Source organism: Harpia harpyja, chromosome 5, assembly GCF_026419915.1.
Source record: "Harpia harpyja isolate bHarHar1 chromosome 5, bHarHar1 primary haplotype, whole genome shotgun sequence".
Taxonomy (NCBI): domain Eukaryota; kingdom Metazoa; phylum Chordata; class Aves; order Accipitriformes; family Accipitridae; genus Harpia; species Harpia harpyja.
The window spans coordinates 38,681,753-38,701,985 of NC_068944.1; the positions used below are offsets into that span (position 1 = coordinate 38,681,753).

Consider the following 20,233-nt stretch of genomic DNA (forward strand, 5'->3'; position numbering starts at 1 on the left):
AATACATGTTGACAGAATGCATTGCCTCTGATCTAACTACAGTAAATGATACAAACTTTTATTTATCTTTCCACACAAAATATGAGGAATAGTGTGGGAATAAATTATTCTGTGGGCAAGCTTAGTCTTCAGATGAGTTTCACTGTTAAGCATAACACATCCTAGTCTCCGATAAGGTTGCAGAACCTTTGAACTTCTTGATGTTATTTCAAGGAACCTTTCAGCTCTAATTGTGATGAGCCTTGCACAAAATATATCCCTAGTCTCTATTTTTAATTTGTACCGTGGAATAGGTAGGCTTCCTGTGTTTGGGAGTACTGAAATAGATGCTTGAAATATAAACAAATATTCTTTATGTAACAGAATGTATCAGGTGGTTTGATTATGGCTTCCCTTTCTCTCTTGACAGTCCTCCTGCACCTTGTGTGTGGCTGTCTAACATAATACAAATTCTTAGGCTAACATCACTTCTCAGATATTTCTGAGGTCTTGGCAGCAGATAGGCTGGCTGGATAAAGAGCCTGAGTTCTTTAGGGAGGCGTGAGTTATTGTCATCATTTCTTCTTTAGGCCTGCCAAATATATGACACCTTATGTATCACTTATGCCTTTGGCAGCCTTGTCACATCAGGAAGCTGATAGGCTGTAGGAAGAAGCTTCACCTCAGCAGGGTGGTCGTAGTGCCAGTTCTTTGCCTGGCGTATACCTAGCTGAAACCTGGGAGTGGAAATCGAAGCTAGTGGGATGAGGAGGTGAACCTAGATAGCAACATAATGAGGGATGTAGGAATGGAGCATGGGAAGCTGCTTGGAAAGGGGAAGAAGGGTCATAGGCTGGAAGCAGCCTCCTTTCACTAAACTGATAGGGCATGTGTGTGTGGTTTGGCCAGGAGAATGGTTCTCCCAGTTACCCAAACAGATAAAGACAGAGACAAATAAAGAACGTGGGTTCAAAGTCATATGAATGCCCATGCAGGGCAAGATGGGATGGGTTGATGTTACCTAATGCACTTCCAACTGATGATGTTAAAACTCCTGAGAGCCTCTAGACTGAATAAAAAGGCTTGTGTTACATAGCCTAACTTTTTCAATATAATACAATGATTTCAGCCTATGGGAGTGCAGATCTGTTTCTGCTGGGAGCAGCTTGGGAGAGGAGAAGGGAAACTGATATTGGACATTTGGAAAAAAGACATTTCATCTAGAGTTGTGCAAAATTCTGCCCCAAATTTTAGTATAGCTAGCCTAAAATGTTATCTTTAAGATTTAAGAAATTCAGAGAGAAACTTTACCTGTAATGAAAACAAGATGAGGGGAGGGAGGATAGAATGCATAGAAGCAGGTATTTTTCTGTCTTTGAGCTACGCTCAGAATTGTGCATAACTGTGATAGTACTCTAAAAGAACTTAAAATGCAACAGCCATCTCCATTTATTTTTCATTTGGGAATTGAAGTATCTGTTATTAAAAGAAATGAAGAAGGGAGGGAGAAGCTGCATGATGCGGTTGCAGGGGAAAAAAGCCTAACCCTCCCGCCCCCCCCCCCGCCCCCAACCAAACCCAACAACAACAAAAAACAAACATACACAAAAACCCAACTGCAAAAAAAACCCCACAACATTTGTAGGTAGATATGGGTGACAAAAACCACTGTAAACATTCATTTGGTTTGCCTGTTGTCCTTAGGACGTGCCCTTACTGTAAACCTGAACAGCTTCTATTCCTTAAGAGAACAAACTTACCATCAAACTGGGTGTGTTGTTTCAAATTCAGAATTTTCCCTCAGCAGATATTTTGATGGAAAAGGATAAATATCCTTTTAATTTTTCTGTGGTGTTGTGTGTAGAAACCAAATATTTAGGATGACTGCTGGATTTAAATCAGCAGCTCTATATCTGCATTTTGAGATGAAGTAATACCTGCAGCGTTGCCAGTTGTAGTAGTCCAAGGACCTTCCCCTGGCTTTGCAATCAACTTCAGAGATCATTGTCATTAACCTGCTTCCTCCTTTCTGCCCCTCCCCCTCCATTCTTTCAATTTGTTTGCATACAGTTACTGCAAGTTATTTGGATGCTAAAGAGAGCAGAGTGTTCTTTGGCCCACGGCTTTTATTTGGCTCTGATACCCTGTGGGGGAGGAGGGTGGTTCCTCCTTGCCCCCTTCCCCAAAAGTCATGCTGCAGAAAGCAACGCTGCCCCCCCAAATATTCTAAACAAACTTTTGAAGAGATGTTTGGAATACTTCAAATCAGGGCTGCTTAGTTGGAAGACTTCAGTCCAAATCTAGACAGTGATCAGTTTTAGACAAAACTTAACCTACCAGATCTTTATTTTTTTCTGAAATAATGGATATACAACGCATAGATTAATGAAAACTTGATAGCTTTAGATATGTCCACTATCTCTAGGCATTTATGAGATTTTAACTACTGTAGTAATAGTCTCAATTTATGCTTAATTTACTGTTAATGATCTTAAAACTGCTTTAATAGATGGTACAAAAGGCTGAGTTTTTTCCGCTGAAGAAATTACTTTTGTTTATTTGAAACACATTTAATTTTTTCCTTAGTTATTAAATTTGATCTTTAACTAGCTAGAATTTTGGAAGCACTTTTTTTTCATAAAGGCAGATGAGTTTTAATTAATACAGTAATAAAATTTATCTTGTTGAAGGTGATATTTATATGCTCACTTAATAGAAAATTTTATTGATAAAAAATTGTAAGTTTAATTTCTTCTAAACTGGTTTCAGCAATCTATCATTGGTAGAGTGCTAAAATAACTGTGACTCTTCCAATTTCCTGTTTGCATTCAAATGGACATGTTTTTCTCCCTTTGATCTGGACCTACTAAATCGTTTGGAAAACTTTGTAGGAAATACCTCCTTGGCACTTGCTCTAATTAATGCATTTTTTAAAGCACTTGCAAAGTAACAGTTTTCTTCCTTCTGGAAAACTTTCCAGCTCTTTCAAGCAGCTGGAAAATTAACTAAAAGCAGATTGTGAAAGAGATTATTTCCTACAAATACAATGTTGAGTTAACTTAAACTTACCTTCTTGCTTTCATAGTAATTGACATTCTTCTTTCTGATATATGCTAATAATGTAATCTTTTGTAAAATCTATTCAGGTGTAGAATTTGGGGCTCGAATGATAACTATTGATGGAAAACAGATAAAGCTTCAGATATGGGATACGGTAAGTAATACATCATAGAAATTATTTAAACATACGGCTCCACTAGCTTTCCCTTTGTTCTGGTTAAGCTCTATCATCAGCACCAATGTGAGACTGTGTGCTTTGTCTTGCAGCTTTCTGTGGTTTCTATGAAGATTAAAAATTTGCTAAAATTTCCTTTTTTGGTGTTATGTACTCTTAAAACAGTGCAAATTTCTGCTGTTTGCACTGTAACTTTACTTCCTCAAGTAACACTTTGTCAGATTTGTAAGACTGGAATTGGTGCTGCCTCACTTTTTTGTGAAAGTTTTCTATATTATTAAGAACTTAGATTTCTCTAAATAGTCTTTCTCTGTGCATTCATGCAAGGTCTGGTTAATACAACATTCTGTTGGGAAATTGTGATATGTCTACTAGCTTTAATCAGGAATTCTCTGGAGGAAATGTTTGCATTTCCAATGTAGAATAAAAGATATGGCTCACTGTTTTCATAGAAGGTGACTTAGGAACTCAAGTTCACTATAATCATGAAGATAGTAAATACTTCAGACAATCAAGAAGGGACTGGTAAAACCTTAAAGTTTCGAAAAGCCTACCAAAAACCAGACTTTGACTTTTGAGGGGGTTCAGGTTAAGAACACACATTAGTGAAGTCAGCTGTTTTCTTGTCAGTCACTTTACCATAGAGCAGCCAGCCTCAACGTCTGTGCTTGTGATGCAAGGGCTTTAAGATGCTCATGCTGATAGCTATGTCTTTCAAATGTGCTTAACTGTTCCCTAAGGCAGGGTTGTCTGTTTCCTTTTCCAAAAGCATTTTAGGATACATTAGGGACTTGACAGATACATGAACAATCGCCTCATGTATGTGTTCTTTTTGGTATAGCAAATGAAGGAAGGAAGATACATTCATATAGGCATGTCTACATATGTACATGTGTATATAAAAATGTAAACAAATACAGTATTTTAGCTAACTTCATAGGTAAGGTCTGAAGTACCTTACTTTATTTTACAAGTTCATCACTTGAAATGGCATCTAACACCTGTGCCTCCTTGGAAGTTCTCCATGAAAAGGTATAGAAGAATATGATCAGATTCTTCTTACTTCAGGCTTTTTCTGCCCTGGGCATTTTTACTATTAGAACTGTGGATTGCTGACTACCAAGGTGGCTGATCGTTTTTAGGTTCAATAGACAAGCAAATCTCTGCATAAACAGTAGCTTCAGAAGCAAACTTTTAGTATGTAGTATGACTACACAAGAACATATCTACATTGGTCCTTGTTTCCTAAAACTGGGACAGATTCTCTGTAGACAAAATTACTAATTTTACTGCCAATGCAGCCACTGTCTTCATTGGCTTTCAAACTGATTTTGTTAATATGCTATTATCTGCTCCTTGGATACAAGTGAACTTAGCAACTATTTTTGAGTAGATTGTGGTTTTTTGGTGCCTCTGACTCAGTAGCTCTTTGCAGTCTGGCTTCTTGAATGCGTGCAAAGTGTCTGATAGCCAAAATTTCAACAGAATTGCTTTTGATTATAACTTATAAGCTCTTTTTGAGCAGGGATTTCATCTGGCTAGCTTTTTAAGTAAATCGTACGTAAATTAAAAATATTCATTGAAAGCTTTCATACACTGAGTAGGTTGTATGCTTGTGTTGTAGTTAATAATTTATAAGTTGTAAGCAATGAATGACTTAGTATATTGGCTGTAATTAAAATTTTAGCTGTATACAATCTGATTTTTAAAACACAGGATATTTCTATTCTAATCCAATCTTGGCTTGTAAGCATATCTAAATTCCACTGTCTCAGTTCTGATCTTGGGTGCAAAAGTGTTGAAGGAATAGCAAAATAAGAAATATGATGAGGTAATTCTCAAGAGATATTTTACTTATGAGTGTTAAGGTACACAAAGATGTCCATAATGATCGAGGTTACTATGTCTGTGATGTGTATCTGCGTTTACTGAGCATTTACTGAATTTCTTCTTCCGTTAGCAAAAACTGCTAGCTGTTACTGGTGCTGTCTCCATATTTACTAAGTTGTAACAATTTCTGTTTGATAAGACCAAGTTCATTTTACACCTGTGGCTAAGGAAACACACGAAGTATTTATGTTTTCAGTTGGTGTTTACTGAGTCACAGCACCAGGACTTCTCTGATTTAGTGCTAGCCTTACATACCTGCTTTTAATCCATCACTGAACAGGAAGCATCTTGAGCAGAGACATAAGAAGTAGAGAACTGGATAAAATTTGTTTTGACTGCTTAACAATGAGCGAGGACTTGCTTTCTTAAGAGAATCACTTTAATTCAGATTTCTTCGGCCAGATATTTCTATGCAACAGTGCTCAGTTTGTGTTGTCTTCAGCAGATCAATGTACCTCCAAGGAAAAGTATATCTTAATAATGGGAATATATGGAAGCTGCAGCGTACTTGACTGCAGGAGTATGTCATAACTTACAGGGGCAGCTGAAGCTAACAGTTGCATGTCTGTGAGATCCATTTGTGTGCTCTTCTTGTACCATAACTCAAGAATATTTGACTTTTTCATTAGCATCTACAGTTTGGATCAGGAGTGTGTTACAGAAGTTAGCTCTGCTTACTGCAGTCTGATTTTCATGTGGGAGTAGTCAAACTGAATTACTTTTGGATGAGGCTGAACTGGAAGATATGCTCAAGGAATGCACGTATGCCCGTTGGAAATTGTAGTCCAGTATTTGGTCCTGTGAGCTGGTAGTCTAGTAAAACTAGTCTGATGCAAAACCACACACACACACCCCGCCTGCCCAAAAAACCCCCAAAAGTGCCCCCAAACCACCACCACCACCAAAAACCCAAACCCCACGTTACATGAAAGATACTCGGTGCTCAGTGTGACCATTGCATACTTAGTGTTAGGTGTTGCAGTCTCTGCTCTACTGCTGATCATATGTCTACACAAGCAAATAGTGTGTCCTGTTGTTCTCTCCCAGCTGCAGGCTGCTCCTGATCTCCCCACTGCTGGGCTCTGCAAGCTTGCTGCTATGTGTGCTGTGGCATGCCCAGGTTTTTAGGTCTGTGAGTCCTTGGGTTTCACTTTTCCTTTCTGATGCATTTAGGTCAGTCAAGGGGAGTGCAGGTATTGGACCAAATTGTTCATTTGTCTTGTCTGTCTTTAGTTTCTAGATTATTTCCTTTCCTGTGTCTTTAATCTTAGTAATGGCTTTCAATAGTTGGATAGACTGAGAAATATTTTTGTCAAAACTGGTTAGTTGGTAATTGCCGACGAGAAGTTAAGCTACTCTTTTGTGGAAGCGTGGCACTTGAGTTAGTGTCAGTTGCAAAAATAACTTTTAGGGAACTAGAAGTGGTCTACAGAGGCTGGTAAGGATCAAAATGACCATTCTGGGAGCTATTAAGCTTTGTGAGTTTAAACAAGCTGTGTAGATGAGGTTAGTTGTCTTGTGGCAGTGTAACACTGAGAAATATTCAAGTTGCTTCTCCTTAGAAAAACTTCATTGTTGTACAGAGATACTGAGCTTCTTACCAGGCTGAGTCAGTAGCCTTCATTTTGTTGTTGAGCGGGATGTTCTGTATTGTATTGACTGTTACTAACAAGTCATTGTTCATGAGCAAAAATAAGCAATAATTGAAAGAAGGAATTAAGTGCTCTCAGGCGCTGCAGGGGGAGAGATCAGTGATGATAATAAGTAATACTACTTATGTTCTCTAAATAAATTGGTATGAATAAGATTTTTTTTCCTGTGTATTTAAATATGATAATTTTTTATATCTATTTCTGCTTCATTGCAAGGAAATTGGTGATAAAAAATGTTTATTTTTATTCATTATTATGTTTCTATAACACCTTAGCCTTGCTTAGACTAGGCTAGTCTTGTTCAGACAAAGACTATCTGAAATATTTTCTTTTTTACAGGCTAATTTCAAGTAATTTCTTGGTTTCCATATAAGTGAGCTTTCTAATTAAATTGACAGTGTTTTCTAGCAGTTGAGAGCTTGCAGAAAAAAGTGCGTTTGTGTAAGACAGAAGGCATAATTGTTGAAAGCATGTCTCTTTCCCTAAAACCACAGTGTGACTTATCCGTCCGCTTTCAGATATTCTGAATATACTAATCCTTCTTGGAAATTCAGTTATTTTTCATGTGTTTGCTTTGGATTTAGTAAAACCAAATAAAGTTCCCTTAATTCATTAAATGAATATTCACTTCATCTTAGTGATATTGACAACTGCTAGGATGTAGCACTCACCCGCAAGAGTTCTTAACTAATTGTCTACTTTATGATATTTTCTACTTGCTTTGGTAGTCAGAGCATATTTTTATGTTCATGGGCAATTGGTGAATTCTTCTACTGTATTTTTACTAATTTGACACTTTCACCATTGTGCCCGCAAGAATGCGGCTACATCTTACAGCTCAAGTTATTGACTCGGTGCTCATGGCCCCTCTGTTTTACTGCTGTGAAGTAACATCAAGAACTTAGAGAGGATCTGTTTTGGTTCCTGAAACTAGTTTGATCATTAGTTCACAGACTGTTTGCTGCTATGTGGGAGCATTAACTTATTTCTAGATTCATGGATCGGGGGGAGTTTGTCCACTTAGTAGTTTGGAATTGCAGTTTGTGTAATAGGACCATCATCTGAATTTCAGTGCCAGTAGCTAAGTTACTGTTCACATCCATGATGGCACTTTAGGAAGCTAAGGTAATTTGATATGCCTTCTAGCTTAGTGTTCACAAACCTTTGTCTGTCATGTGCTTAAACATATTTGGTTATTGAAATACTATATTATTGGTATTTTATTTTCTGACTGGTTATGGATTTCTTGTCAGCTTATCTGTGGCTTTCTACAATAATAGAGCAAGCTCTTGCTTAGGATAAAGCCTTAGATGGAAGAAGGGCAAATCATTTCCTTTTGTCCATAGTGGAACTCCCATTTTAGTGAGGGTAGCTACTTAAAACCTAAAGGTTTCAAATATATTTATAACCTGAAATAAATCATAAGGGTACTTCTAACAGTGGAGGGCTAAAGCTTTCTATTTCTGTGATGTGTTGGGAATTGCTTTGGATGTCTAAATGGCATGTATTCAACAACATCAGAAGAAAAGGCATATGTACAAATGATCTGTATTTAGACATACGTAGTTTCACCCTCGGGGATCTTTAGTCCTCTTGAAATTTCAGGTCTTATTAGGATGCTGACAGGGTTATTCTGAAGCAACATGTAACTTGGCTGAATCCTCCATGTAAATTCTGACAGTTTCTTAAATTGTTACGGGTTCCTCTTCATAAGCGTCTTTAGTTCTGTTCTTGTTCAGGAATGTCTTTTCTGGAAAGCAGCAGGGTGGTGGGGTTTTTTTTTTTATTTTTGTACTACTCTTGTGCCTATTCTTTGTACTACATGCTAGTAAATCACCTTAAAATTATTTTTATTCTGGAGTAGACACATGATTGCAAGAAAGATTAATGCATTTATACAAACAAGTTGCCATGTGACTAAAAGGTTGTTAATTTATTTATAACTTTCAAAACTATATTCAAAGGTATGTATTTCTCCTCTCTCTTTCTGGAACATTTTGTTCCAAGGATCAACTTGGTGGAGTAGTTCCCAACTGGCAGTTGTCATAGGTAGTGTGATACTTGTGTGAGTTTGTTTCTCAGATGTCTTTTTGGTTTTCCATACAGCTTATGAAAGTGTAAACAAGGTTAAATGAGTAATAATTCCCAATGTGAATGAAGTGTTCTGTCACCGGGTTTGAACATACCATACATGTATGCCCCTTTTTAAGGGCAAAGGAGTCTAGAGCTACTAGTTATGGTGCATTGCAGTTTCTCATTTTTCATGTAGATGTATACTATAAAGTTTCCTCCTAGTAAAAACTGTTGGTCAGCTTGGATGTTGAAGGCCTGCTGAGATGTACTCAGATAACTTTGTCCTTGAAGAAACTTTCCAAATTCTTCAACATTGAGAATAGAAAATTAGGTAAAATTAATTGACTGTTTTCTAGGGAGATGCGATGTTGTGGATCCTGTTTCATTATCTAACTGCTTTCTTGTGCTGCATCATGGCTCTTTTTATTTTTTTTTTCCCTTAGTTTATAGATTCAAAAATACACAGTTAAGGAACTTGCAAGGAACCCTTTTTGATAGCAAAGACTTGCCTGCACATTTTGCAACTGACACCTACGTGACTACACCACACACTTGGAAATGACACCGAGATTTCCTATAGGAATAGTAACACTTGGAGTCTTTTCTCAAATGTGCCACAGGTACTGTGTCAATGGTAACACAGTTATATAGCTTAAAAGTTCCTGAAAACTTTAGTACAGGCCCTAAATCTCTGTGTATCTTAGTGACCTAAGGTATTTGATAATGCTTCATGTTCTGCTTACGTCATTATTTTGATATTGTGTTTTGGTCTTGATACTGAGGTATATTTAGAGAAGCACATGGGATGTATGTCCATGCAGTTCTACAGTTCAAGCAGGGATGAAGATTTTTGTACTATTTTGAAGACTTGTAACTCCTAGAACTATGATAATATAAGTCTTTCCTATCAGGAAGTTTGTTTTTGTTAACCAACAGGATACAAATTGTAAAAGCTTACAGTCCAGAAAACAGCCAAAAAGAATGTTACTTAGACTTAAAACATCACTTGTTTTCACGATTAGTGAACTACTCCTGTCAGAGCTAGCACCTTTTTCTCTGAAGAGAGAGGTTGCGTGTTCAGGCCTGTTCAGTATGCATTTATTGGTTCCTGTAGGTAACCTTGTCTGAGTGAGAGTTTCTACATGGGAAATAGCTGTCATGGTTTATCTGTTAGGAAAGAGATCTTCCTACTTCCACTGCAGTGTAACTCAAGTGGGTATAACCAGGGGCTGCCTTGGAGCAAAGGCTTGTGTTGCCTGTACTAGTTGTAATACAGCCTTGGGAAATAACCTGTTTAACATTCATTTAGTGGCTACTGCCACTACTGTTCCCCACACTGCCCCCCCCCCCATGCTCAGCACTGGCACAGGTTGCCCAGAGAGGTTGTGGAGTCTCTACCCTTGGAAGTCTTCAAAAGGCATCTGGACATTGACCTGGGCAACCTGCTCTGAGTGGCCCTGCTTGAGCCGGGGGGTTGGAAGAGGTGACCTCCAAAGGTCCCTTCCTACCTCAACCATTCTGTGATTCTATGAAAAAAGCTTTTTAATATGGAAGAGAAAAAAAAAAAGGGGGGGGGGGAGTGCTGGATTTTGGGAAAACATGGAAGGGATGGTAAGAACAATGTTAATTCCACTTAAGGTAAAGGGCTTTTCTCTGGTGTCAAAGCTGTTTTTAATTTATACTGAGCTTCCATACTGCTACTTCTATCTGTTGCTCCTTGTAGCAAGTAGCTAAACTTGGATTGGTCCTACTTTGTAAGACTGATAAAGTACAATTATAACACACTTGTATTTTTTTTAAAAAGTCGTTTTTGGCTAATAGCGTACACTTTTTCTTTGTTTTTGTCTTCTTTGAAATAGCTTGTCTGCCTTTGGGGAAAAAAAGTGACGGGAGAGGGGGCAGAGACCAAATTGTCAGATGAAAAATGCTTAGAGTAATAATGATACTAAAAAAAAGCTGTAGAGTATATTCTACATGCCTAACCCTGCTGTATTGACCTTCTAGATCTCTCATTTGGAATGATACTGTCAAAATAGACAGTAAATTATATATATAAGGTGTTTCTTACTATTTTATGTATAATATAAAGTATATATTATATAAACATAAATATAATGGACTTTCTTTACAGAAACTCAGTTTTCTTCTGTTTAGAATGAAAGGGAATTCAGTTTGTGTTATCTATTGGTATGTGTAAGCACAAATTCATTACCACTGTATGGAAGATTGTATCTTCTTTGGTGAAGAAGGGGTAACATTTTCCACCCTTTCCCCAGTCTTTCCTTCAGGAAGCAATGATATTTCAATTTCATTGTGGGTGAGTGAGACACAATTAAAAACATTACAGTATTTTCAGGATTTAGATACTGGACTTTTGTAAGTAAGTGATTCTTGTAAGAACTCGAAGTTCTTACATTCTTGTAAGATCTGCTAGAACCTCTGCCAATCTTGGCTGACCATGATTAATTTACTCAGGGAGATGAACAATTTCATGTGTCAGGGTGGAATTTATGAAGGTGAAACAGGCAATCTTAATGTGGTAGGCTAAGTCCACTTCATGTATGATTTTAGGCAATACATGGAATACACTGGTAACAATAACTTGTCTGTTGCTTAGTTAGGAGGAAAATGTTTTATGCATCTACCATGCACTTGAGCTAGTCACCACACCAAGAAAAAGTTGTAGAGCTTAGTGGAGCTTCTGGGTAGGGAACAAAGTATTGCTCTAAAAACTTGGGTTTTTACTATTCCTTGGTGCATTCTAGCAGATTGTCTGTGTTCTGTTACCTTAGTTTACATGAAGATGCACTTGTACTCTTGGCCAAGTGCATATGCTAGTGTATGCTTATCATGTTGAAACTATTAAATATATTGTCTGTCTTTTGTAACTTTTTCCACTAGAATGGCTAAGATAAACTTATTTTCTTAAACTGAAGTAACTGATTATTCTGGAAGATAAGGGTGCTTTCTGAAGACTGAACATGTTGAAACTTGTTGTGCCACTGTTCTTGTTCAATGACAGAGTCTAGATTAAGTTCTCCTTGAATTCCAGAAGACCTTATACTAAGAAAAGTACAGTAACTGTGAGAAGAGAAAGTTCTCTGTACACTAATTTTGTAGGTTGGCGCTGAAGAGTAGCTTATATTGATAAATATTTCATTCTTGCTTTTCATGGTTTTAAATCAGGGTAATTTCCTATAGTTCTGCAGATAACTATCTTACTGCATGTAGAGTTTTCTCCAGCATTAATATTAGTATTTCTTAATTGTGTTCTGTGTTGCCTTTGAATTATGCTAAAGCTTCTGTTATTACTAAATATTAGAAGTAAATGTTTCTCCTAACAACTGTCAGGTGCTAGACAGCGCTTCTGAAAAACATGAGCATGGGGAGCTCAAGGTCTGCAACTATGAATATTTATTTTTCAGGGCTATGTTCTTTTGAGCATGTTCTTTTAAGTGCTGAGATTTTTTACAGAATACTTTTGTGAGAGCTATCTAATTTATGTAGGATCTCTGAAGTTTTTCACCAGTGCATATGAAGATGACTCTTACATCCTGTAGCTGTTTTGACAAGTATTATTTATCAAGTACAGAGGAAATTGATTAACTGTGGAGAAGAATTGTGTAAAATTGAATTCAGGACCATTTTCTGGTTTTTTTCATAATAAAATGATTACTGAAAGAATTCCATCTGAAGACTGTTGAAAGCTGGCTGCCGTTTATGATATAACGGATAAAATCTGCATCCTTGGCCTTCCAACAACCTTTACACCAGCAGATGGTGGGCGTAAAGATGTCATTCATCATTTATTTACAATGGGCTTTATTTATTCTAGTGTCAACAGCTGCCCCAGGGAGCGGGTTATTGAATTCAAATGTGAAGCTCTGGGTTATTTGCTTCCTTTCAAATTTGTCTTCAGAGCTTAGTTGCTAGGAGTCCATTCTGTGCTCTAATAATGATTCATGTATTGTGAAGCCATTCAGTAAATTGGGTTGTCAGGGATTGCCAAAAAAGGTTTAGAGGTCTTGTTCCGATTTTTTTTTTTTTTTTTTTAATACAGCACTCTGCTTTAGTTGGTGTCTTCTCCTTATGTCCCTTCTCTTGCTAGTGTTAGAGACTTTGTCCCCAGTTGTGCCCTCTCTGATTTCCATTCCATACTCCTCCTTGTCCCCATCCTCTCAAAAGTAGAATTCTATGATTCTCTCATTCTAAGTTTGTGGTTTTCAGCACCAAAAAATAAATTTGAGATATGAAATAATGAAACTTTGTCTTCTACAGGCAGGGCAGGAGTCCTTCCGTTCCATTACAAGGTCATACTACAGAGGGGCAGCAGGGGCTTTACTAGTGTATGACATTACAAGGTGAGAATACCAAGGAGGTATAACTGGATTAAAATTATATGTCTTTGTAGAATTGTGCTATGGTATGTAGCAGTATTAAAATGATTAATTTAGTTTGGCTTTTTGTATAGATATTTGTAGTCTAATGTTTTGCCAACTTTCCTTCAGTGCTCAAAATCAAGATATAGCCTATGTAACCTATATCCTTCCAATTTCTCTGTATAGTGGTTGAGAAAAAGTATACATAAAGTCTCAGGAAGAATGAAACTATTTTTATAAACTATTTGACCATGAACCTGTGCATTACCTTTATTCAGAAAGACCTTAAAATATTTCATTAATTCCTTTCTAGTGTTTTTATTACCATGAGCTATAATTTTTCTCTAATTATAGCAGGTTTTTTTTCTGGAGTGCCATTCTGCAAAGGAGTGAAATAGTAAAACATCAAAGTTTGGTTACATAAAAATACCAGGAAACTTTTACCATTGCTGTGTTTATGAGGTTGGGAAAATACAGGTCTTAGTGTGATGATTTTTTTTTTTTTTTTTTAGCAGCTGTTCAGAAGTGACTAAGGTTTTGCTTCTGTATTGAATAAAGTCTCTATACAATCTGCAAAACTGTGGGTACTGTGCCTGGTTTATGAAAATGTTCAGGCTCCAAAATCCTATTAGGGTGTGTGGCTCACTTTGTGGATCTTGGGTCTCATTGCTGAATTAAGCGACAACTTTTACTAGAGATTACCTAGATGTTTTTCCTTTTGTTCCCTGTTTATTTTTAAATATCAGGAAGCAACATATCCTTTCCATTGGATTTCCAGCAAATGAATCTTTGATTCATAAATAGATGGTTTTACTCTTGTGAAATCTTAAACACACTTACAAGCATGTAATCTAATATTTAGTGTACACATTCTGTAAAAGCTGTAACATGCCATAGTTGTGTACCTTACTTTAAAAGACTTTGCTGCTAAATTCATTATTCAGTTTATAAACTCACAGAAAATTGTCATCCATTTTCTGCCTTCAGTAGAACAAACATCACAATCTCATACTCGTATAATTTGTACTGTTGTTTGAATTGGTTGAGGCTGCTAGGGACTTTTAAAATTCCATTCAGCAGACTTTATATGTATATAAAATTATAGTTTCTTACAGCTATAAGAATCCTCTGTACTCTTTGTAGCAAACATGTTTTCAATTACTTTTTAGGCAGAGTTCATTAATGCTCCTTGTTTACTAAATTTTTGTTCATCTATTCTCCATCTCGCAAAGGGATTACTAGCTTTTATCCCTGGAGCATGTGTACTAATAAATGAGTTGGTTACTCAAGTAGAGAAACTGACTAACAGAAGGGAAAGAGATCTCTTCAAATACTGCTTTTAATTTTCATTCCCTTCCATACTTAGGAGGGACACTTTCAACCACTTGACAACTTGGTTAGAAGATGCTCGTCAGCACTCCAATTCCAACATGGTTATAATGCTTATTGGAAATAAAAGGTAAAATTTAACCAGTTATGATTTTGTAAGTGGTAAAAATTTATGACTTCTCTGGATTTCAGCTTTTGTGTTTTCTTATTTATAGGCAGTATGTTAACTTTAAATTACTTCAGCTGCTGGACATAGTTCTGTGGTAAATCTAAAACCTTTGCTTCTCGAATTAGGCTAATACAATGTGCAGCACATGTGGATCAACTACCTTATGTTCCGAGTACCTTTTTTAGAAGTAATTTTGTTTTAAAAGGATTGACTGTGAATGCATGAAGTCATGGATTATATGAACTATTTTTCTCGTTACATTTTTTTTTTTTTTTTTTTACATCTGGAATCACCATTTAGAAGCACCTAGATCTCTCCCTTATAAAGAGAATATGACTCCTAATTTTGTGTTCTGAAGTGCTTTAGTTTTTGGTTAAGAATCACAGCAGAGAAAATGTAATTAAAAAAAAAAAAAAGCCCATACTACAGGATCCATTTCAAAAATCTTTCTCAAATGTAAAAAGTGCATACCTCAATGATTATATGAGATGATTCTGAATTCTAAGCCTGTTTCATATTCTGTATGTTTTAGCTGGGATTGGGGGCAGAGAATGCTCTTTCACCATTTCCTGGTGAATTCAGGCTGCTGTTAGACACTGGGTGATGAAAATACAACTAAAAGTTTTGGAAGTATGTTACCCAATTTGTAAACAACTATTTACTTGGTCTCCTCATCAGCTAGACTGTCCAAAGTTCTAAAATGGTTCCCTATTGATGCTGAGACTTTGATCTGTATTGAAGGTCTTTATAAAAACACATAATTGAATACATTAAGTTTATCTGTAATTTTTCTAGTTCTTGATCCAGTGAACTGTAGCATCATGTCTAGATTTTTTTTGCTGGATATAGGATTTTTCCAAATATCAAAAGCATAATTTCAGAATTTAATAACCCAGTAGTTATGGGCCTTTACCTAATTAACCTTAACTTGTCTCCATGCCTCAGCAATTCTTGAAGGTAAAGATGCTAGTTGAAATAATGGTGTGTATGCTTGTCCCTTAAAATTTAATGAACAGCAGATCATTTCTTAGATACTGCTGAGAAACAGCCTTGTGGTAAATAGAGTCTGGTTTTGCTACTCTGGCCTGTTCACATCTTTTCTTCTTCTTCCCACTTCTCCTCCTTTCTGTTTTCCTCCCTCTGCCCCCTACCCTCTACCTCCCCGTGAAAAACATGTTAAGTGTTAAGTAATTGTAAAGCTTGTCCATGTTTTTATACATAATCTGGAAAATTACTAATGACGTTCTTTTTAACTGAGAAATGTGATAAGAATAGTCTTCACAAATTAATATAAAAATGTAATCTATTTTATTAAATGAAGCTTTGGTAAGCCCGTGATGTCCCTGACACTGTTTTTATGCTTATGTGAGTAAAAATATGGCACTGAGAGAAACAGTAAAGTTTACTTTAGATAAGTATTACGTAAGTTTACATACTTAGTTGACATCTGTAACTATTCCTGATTATTCTTAGCTGTTAAGCTAAATTTTTGTCTTGCATTCTGCTGATGCAGACTATACCATGTGATTTTATATTATAATATGCTACTTGCAGTTAGCTCAGTAGTTCCCAGTTGCAACTACATTTTATTCAAACAAAACATACACTTAAAAGATGTATTTTAAGTTACAGATTAAGGTGCCACATGAAGTAAAAGTTCTTTAAGAAGCTTTTTAAAGGGGGTTATTTTCAAGCTTCAAAGAGGAGGATGGGAAGAAAACTCCTTCAATTATATCGCATTATCTTGAAAGTGTGTTACAGGAGTTCATATGGTAGGGCGTACTACTAGAGATAGATGGAAGGAAGAACACGTATACTAGCATAATATTTTTGAAGGAATAAATTTTGTTCTTATGAGTCCCAAAAGTGCACTTGATAATACATTTGTAGTACTGACTTATTGCTGGATTTGAAGAGTGTTGAGAATTTAACCTGAAATAATAGTTGTTTTTTTGAAAACATTACAAATACTAGTGTTAAAACATGACAAATACTGTACTTAATCTTCTTTCCAGAACAAAACATAGCTATATTGATCTAGTAAGACCAAATGCTTCGAATTATTGGAATGGAGAGAGGAAGACAACTGTGGTTAGTAGAAGCAGTTAAAGCTCTTTAAGAATATGTTTAGATATCAGTAGTGAGTTTTGACTGGTTTATCACTGCAGTTTTCGATGTAGCTGCACTATTTCAAGTCAAAATAGTTGTTTATTTCTGTTCTGTCATGGAGATAACACTGTAGTGAATGAAGGTTTTAAATAAGGTATTTTTGAGGGTAGCATGGTAGTAGCAAATAAAGACACTGCTCAAGTTCAAAAATACAATGTCAGATAGCTACTTCAGGGATGTGAGAATGAACACCTTGTTAAGATATCTTAAGCCTGAAGCTGAGATTCTGGGAATGCTTACATATAATGAACATCAACTTTAAAATTGTTTTGAGAAGACATTTATTAAATCCTTATCTTCAAATGCTCCGTGTTTAAATGATGTGCTGAATTATCTTGACTCTAACTCATCTGAGCTAGCATGTAGTTGTAAAAATAACAAAAACCTGCTTTGCTGCAAAATCGATGCCACAGTGAGTATCGTTTTTTTTTTTAATATATGTGTAATTACAAGGATGGCAGCACTGAAGCCCAGTATGGTACTTTTTACTGGTATTCTTGCTGCAAATTAAACCTCTGTATTTGCACACTGTTTAGTTTAAAAATGCATATTGGAGAAGATCTTTTTACATGCACAACTTAAATGAAAATTTATTTAAATATATATGTCATTTATTATTTATGTGTAAATGTAGCATTGTTATTGCTCAAGATCTAATATACTTAGAAAGAAGGACAAACTGTGTGCTCCTTGTTCCTAAAGAAGCTTTAAAAAGGAAGAGTGAAATACTTACATGTCTATATCACTTACAGAAGGAGATTTGTCTTTAGTTGTCCAGTCCAAGAGGGGTTTTTTTCTGTTCTTTTGTGTAATATTTAACTTTCATCTAAACTGCTTGGAAAGCAGGAAGCAAGAAACTGTGTGACAGTCACTTCAAATTCTTCTGCTGTTAGAGGGCCAGGCCTGGAGTTTCAAAACCTAAATGCTAGCTTGGGAGAGAACAGCTAATGTAGTTCAAAATAACTTATTGTTTCTTTTAAGTTTTTTTATCGGAACAGAAATTGACTGTGTGAAGTTTTGTTACTGAATAGAAAAAATGAACTTTATTTTTAAAATTATTTTTAATATCATTAAGAAGTCATTTATAAAACTCCCTTATCAGTTCAGCTTTACAGTGTGGATTGGTAGAGATAACATTATACTAGAAAAGAGTGATATTTACCTAAAATGACAATGTCTAAAGTTAGCGTTCAAGGAATAGCTAGATAAATATACACGCATTGTGATGAATGCCATTTCATGAAGTCTTTGATAAGATCTGTGTCAGCTAGGATTGATAGCTCAAGCAAGTGTGATGTCTGTGGCTATTCCATATACCATAAGTGCAAGGCTTAGAATAATTCTACTTTAGGTAGGGGCTTGAATAGATATACGTATGCACATAAGTTCTAATGGGGGCTCTTGACCTATAAGCATGTCTCTGAAGAATATTTACAAGGACAGGTTAGACCATACAACTAACTTATTTTTTTTCCGTCTTAGTGATTTAGAATCTAGACGAGAAGTCAAGAAAGAGGAAGGTGAAGCATTTGCACGAGAGCATGGACTTATCTTTATGGAGACATCTGCCAAAACTGCTTCCAATGTAGAGGAGGTAACTTGAACCCTGAACACTGATTTCTGAACACTGATATTTGAGTAACACTGGTATTTTAGTAAAAGAGTTGTTTTGAATTGCACTTTGTTATTTGGACAGATACTATGCCTCTAGGTTTTGGATTCCTTAATTTAACTTAACTGCTCTTTAATTTATATTATGAGAAAGATAGTGTCTATGTTGTATCTCATTGCATAGCACTAATCATATTGTTGAGACTCTAGTAATTAATATACTTGTTTTGGTGTTGGGTTTTTTTAATATTTGATCAGAGAAATGGGTACTTTTGTCTGTCCTGAAATCTAAAGGAAGAGTAGAATAGATTTGCTAGTCCAAAGCAAGCCAAGCGGTTGGTATCCTTGGCAGATGTTAATCTAACCTGTTCTAAAGACCTCTAATATTGCACAAGCTCTACAGAGCAATCTATTGCAGTGCTTTGGTATTTGTATTGTTGTCAACTTTCCCCTCTGCTACACAGCAGGAATCTTTTTTGCTGCAGGTCACGCACACAATTTCTTTTTCTAGTTCCTCTAGAACTGCTGAAGAGGTCATTATCTTGGTTGCTGTAGTCTGCTATGTATTTGAATAAGTTTTTCAGTCTTTGCTACTTTAAAGAATTTAAGTCTTTTGAAGTTTTGCTTATAGTTCATATTTCTGGACATATGTGAGTTCTTGCATATCTCACCTTGATTTACTGCATGCCTTTCTTGAAGGGTGGTTGTGGTGGGTTGACCTCAGCCAGCAAGTAAGTGCCCATCCAGTTGCTTGCTCACTCTCTCTCCCTGTCCAGTAGGATAGGGGAAAGAACCAGAAGAGCCAAAGCGAGAAGAACTCAGGGGTTGAGATAAAGAGTTTAATAAATAAAGGAAAGAGGTGGGGGGAAGAAGTGATGGCAAGGCAGGCAGTCACAGCTTCCCACAAACAGATTGATTCCCAGCCAGTCTCTGAGCAACACCTGCTTTGGAAAGACTACCCTTTCGTTTTTATGGTTGAGCATGATGTCATATAATATGAAATATCCCTTAGGCCAATTCTGGTCAGCTGTCCTGGCTGTGTCCGCCCCTGCACCCCCAGGATGTTGCCTACCCTAAGCTTAATCGCTGTGGGAGGCAGAGTAAGAAACAGAAAACCTTGACACTGCACATGTGCTGCTCAGCTGTAGGTAAAACATTTGTTCAACACTGTTTTAGTCACAAATCCAAAACACAGCACCAAATAGGCTGCTGTAAAGAAAACTAACTCCATCCTAGCTAGAGACAGTACAGCGGTGGACAAAGAGCTCCATCTGAGATACTAGTGCTATGTAAAGCAGAAAGATTGTTTCACGTGTCTTTCAGGCCCATACTCAGTTCATATATCCCCACTTACTAACCTGTTTTATAATAGCATGGCATAGTTCAGCTTCTCATACTGCCCTTACTCGTTTCCCCAAATTGTCCTAAATGCAAAATGGTGGGCAACTGATGAGGTATTCTTTTAGTGGTAAAGCCTTCTAGTTTTGAAATATTTAGTATTTTTTTAAGTTATAGTAAGAGTAACAAACAGCTTTCACTTACTTCATTCTGCTTTGTTAGTACCTGATTCTAACATTAGCACCTCTCTCCATGTCAAAAAATACATGCTAGTGAATGAGTTATCCAGTACCTAATACATCTCTGATTATCAGGAGGATAATGAGCATAAAGTTCTTTGTCAAAAAAGTTCAAATAGATTCCTCTCCTTCTGATCATACAAGTGAGTAATTGCATGCATGTACTAACT

General features: G+C 36.4%; 1 protein-coding gene across 1 annotated transcript in view; it reads left to right on the top strand.

Annotated features, from left to right (window-relative positions):
* RAB2A (RAB2A, member RAS oncogene family) overlaps positions 1 to 20,233 on the top strand; it is a 45,801-nt gene that overhangs the window by 11,047 nt on the left and 14,521 nt on the right. Inside the window, exons 4-7 of the mRNA XM_052788679.1 lie at positions 3,126 to 3,193; positions 13,108 to 13,190; positions 14,575 to 14,667; positions 18,358 to 18,469. Of these exons, the coding sequence (XP_052644639.1) occupies positions 3,126 to 3,193; positions 13,108 to 13,190; positions 14,575 to 14,667; positions 18,358 to 18,469 (356 nt within the window). The remainder of the gene's footprint in view (positions 1 to 3,125; positions 3,194 to 13,107; positions 13,191 to 14,574; positions 14,668 to 18,357; positions 18,470 to 20,233) is intronic.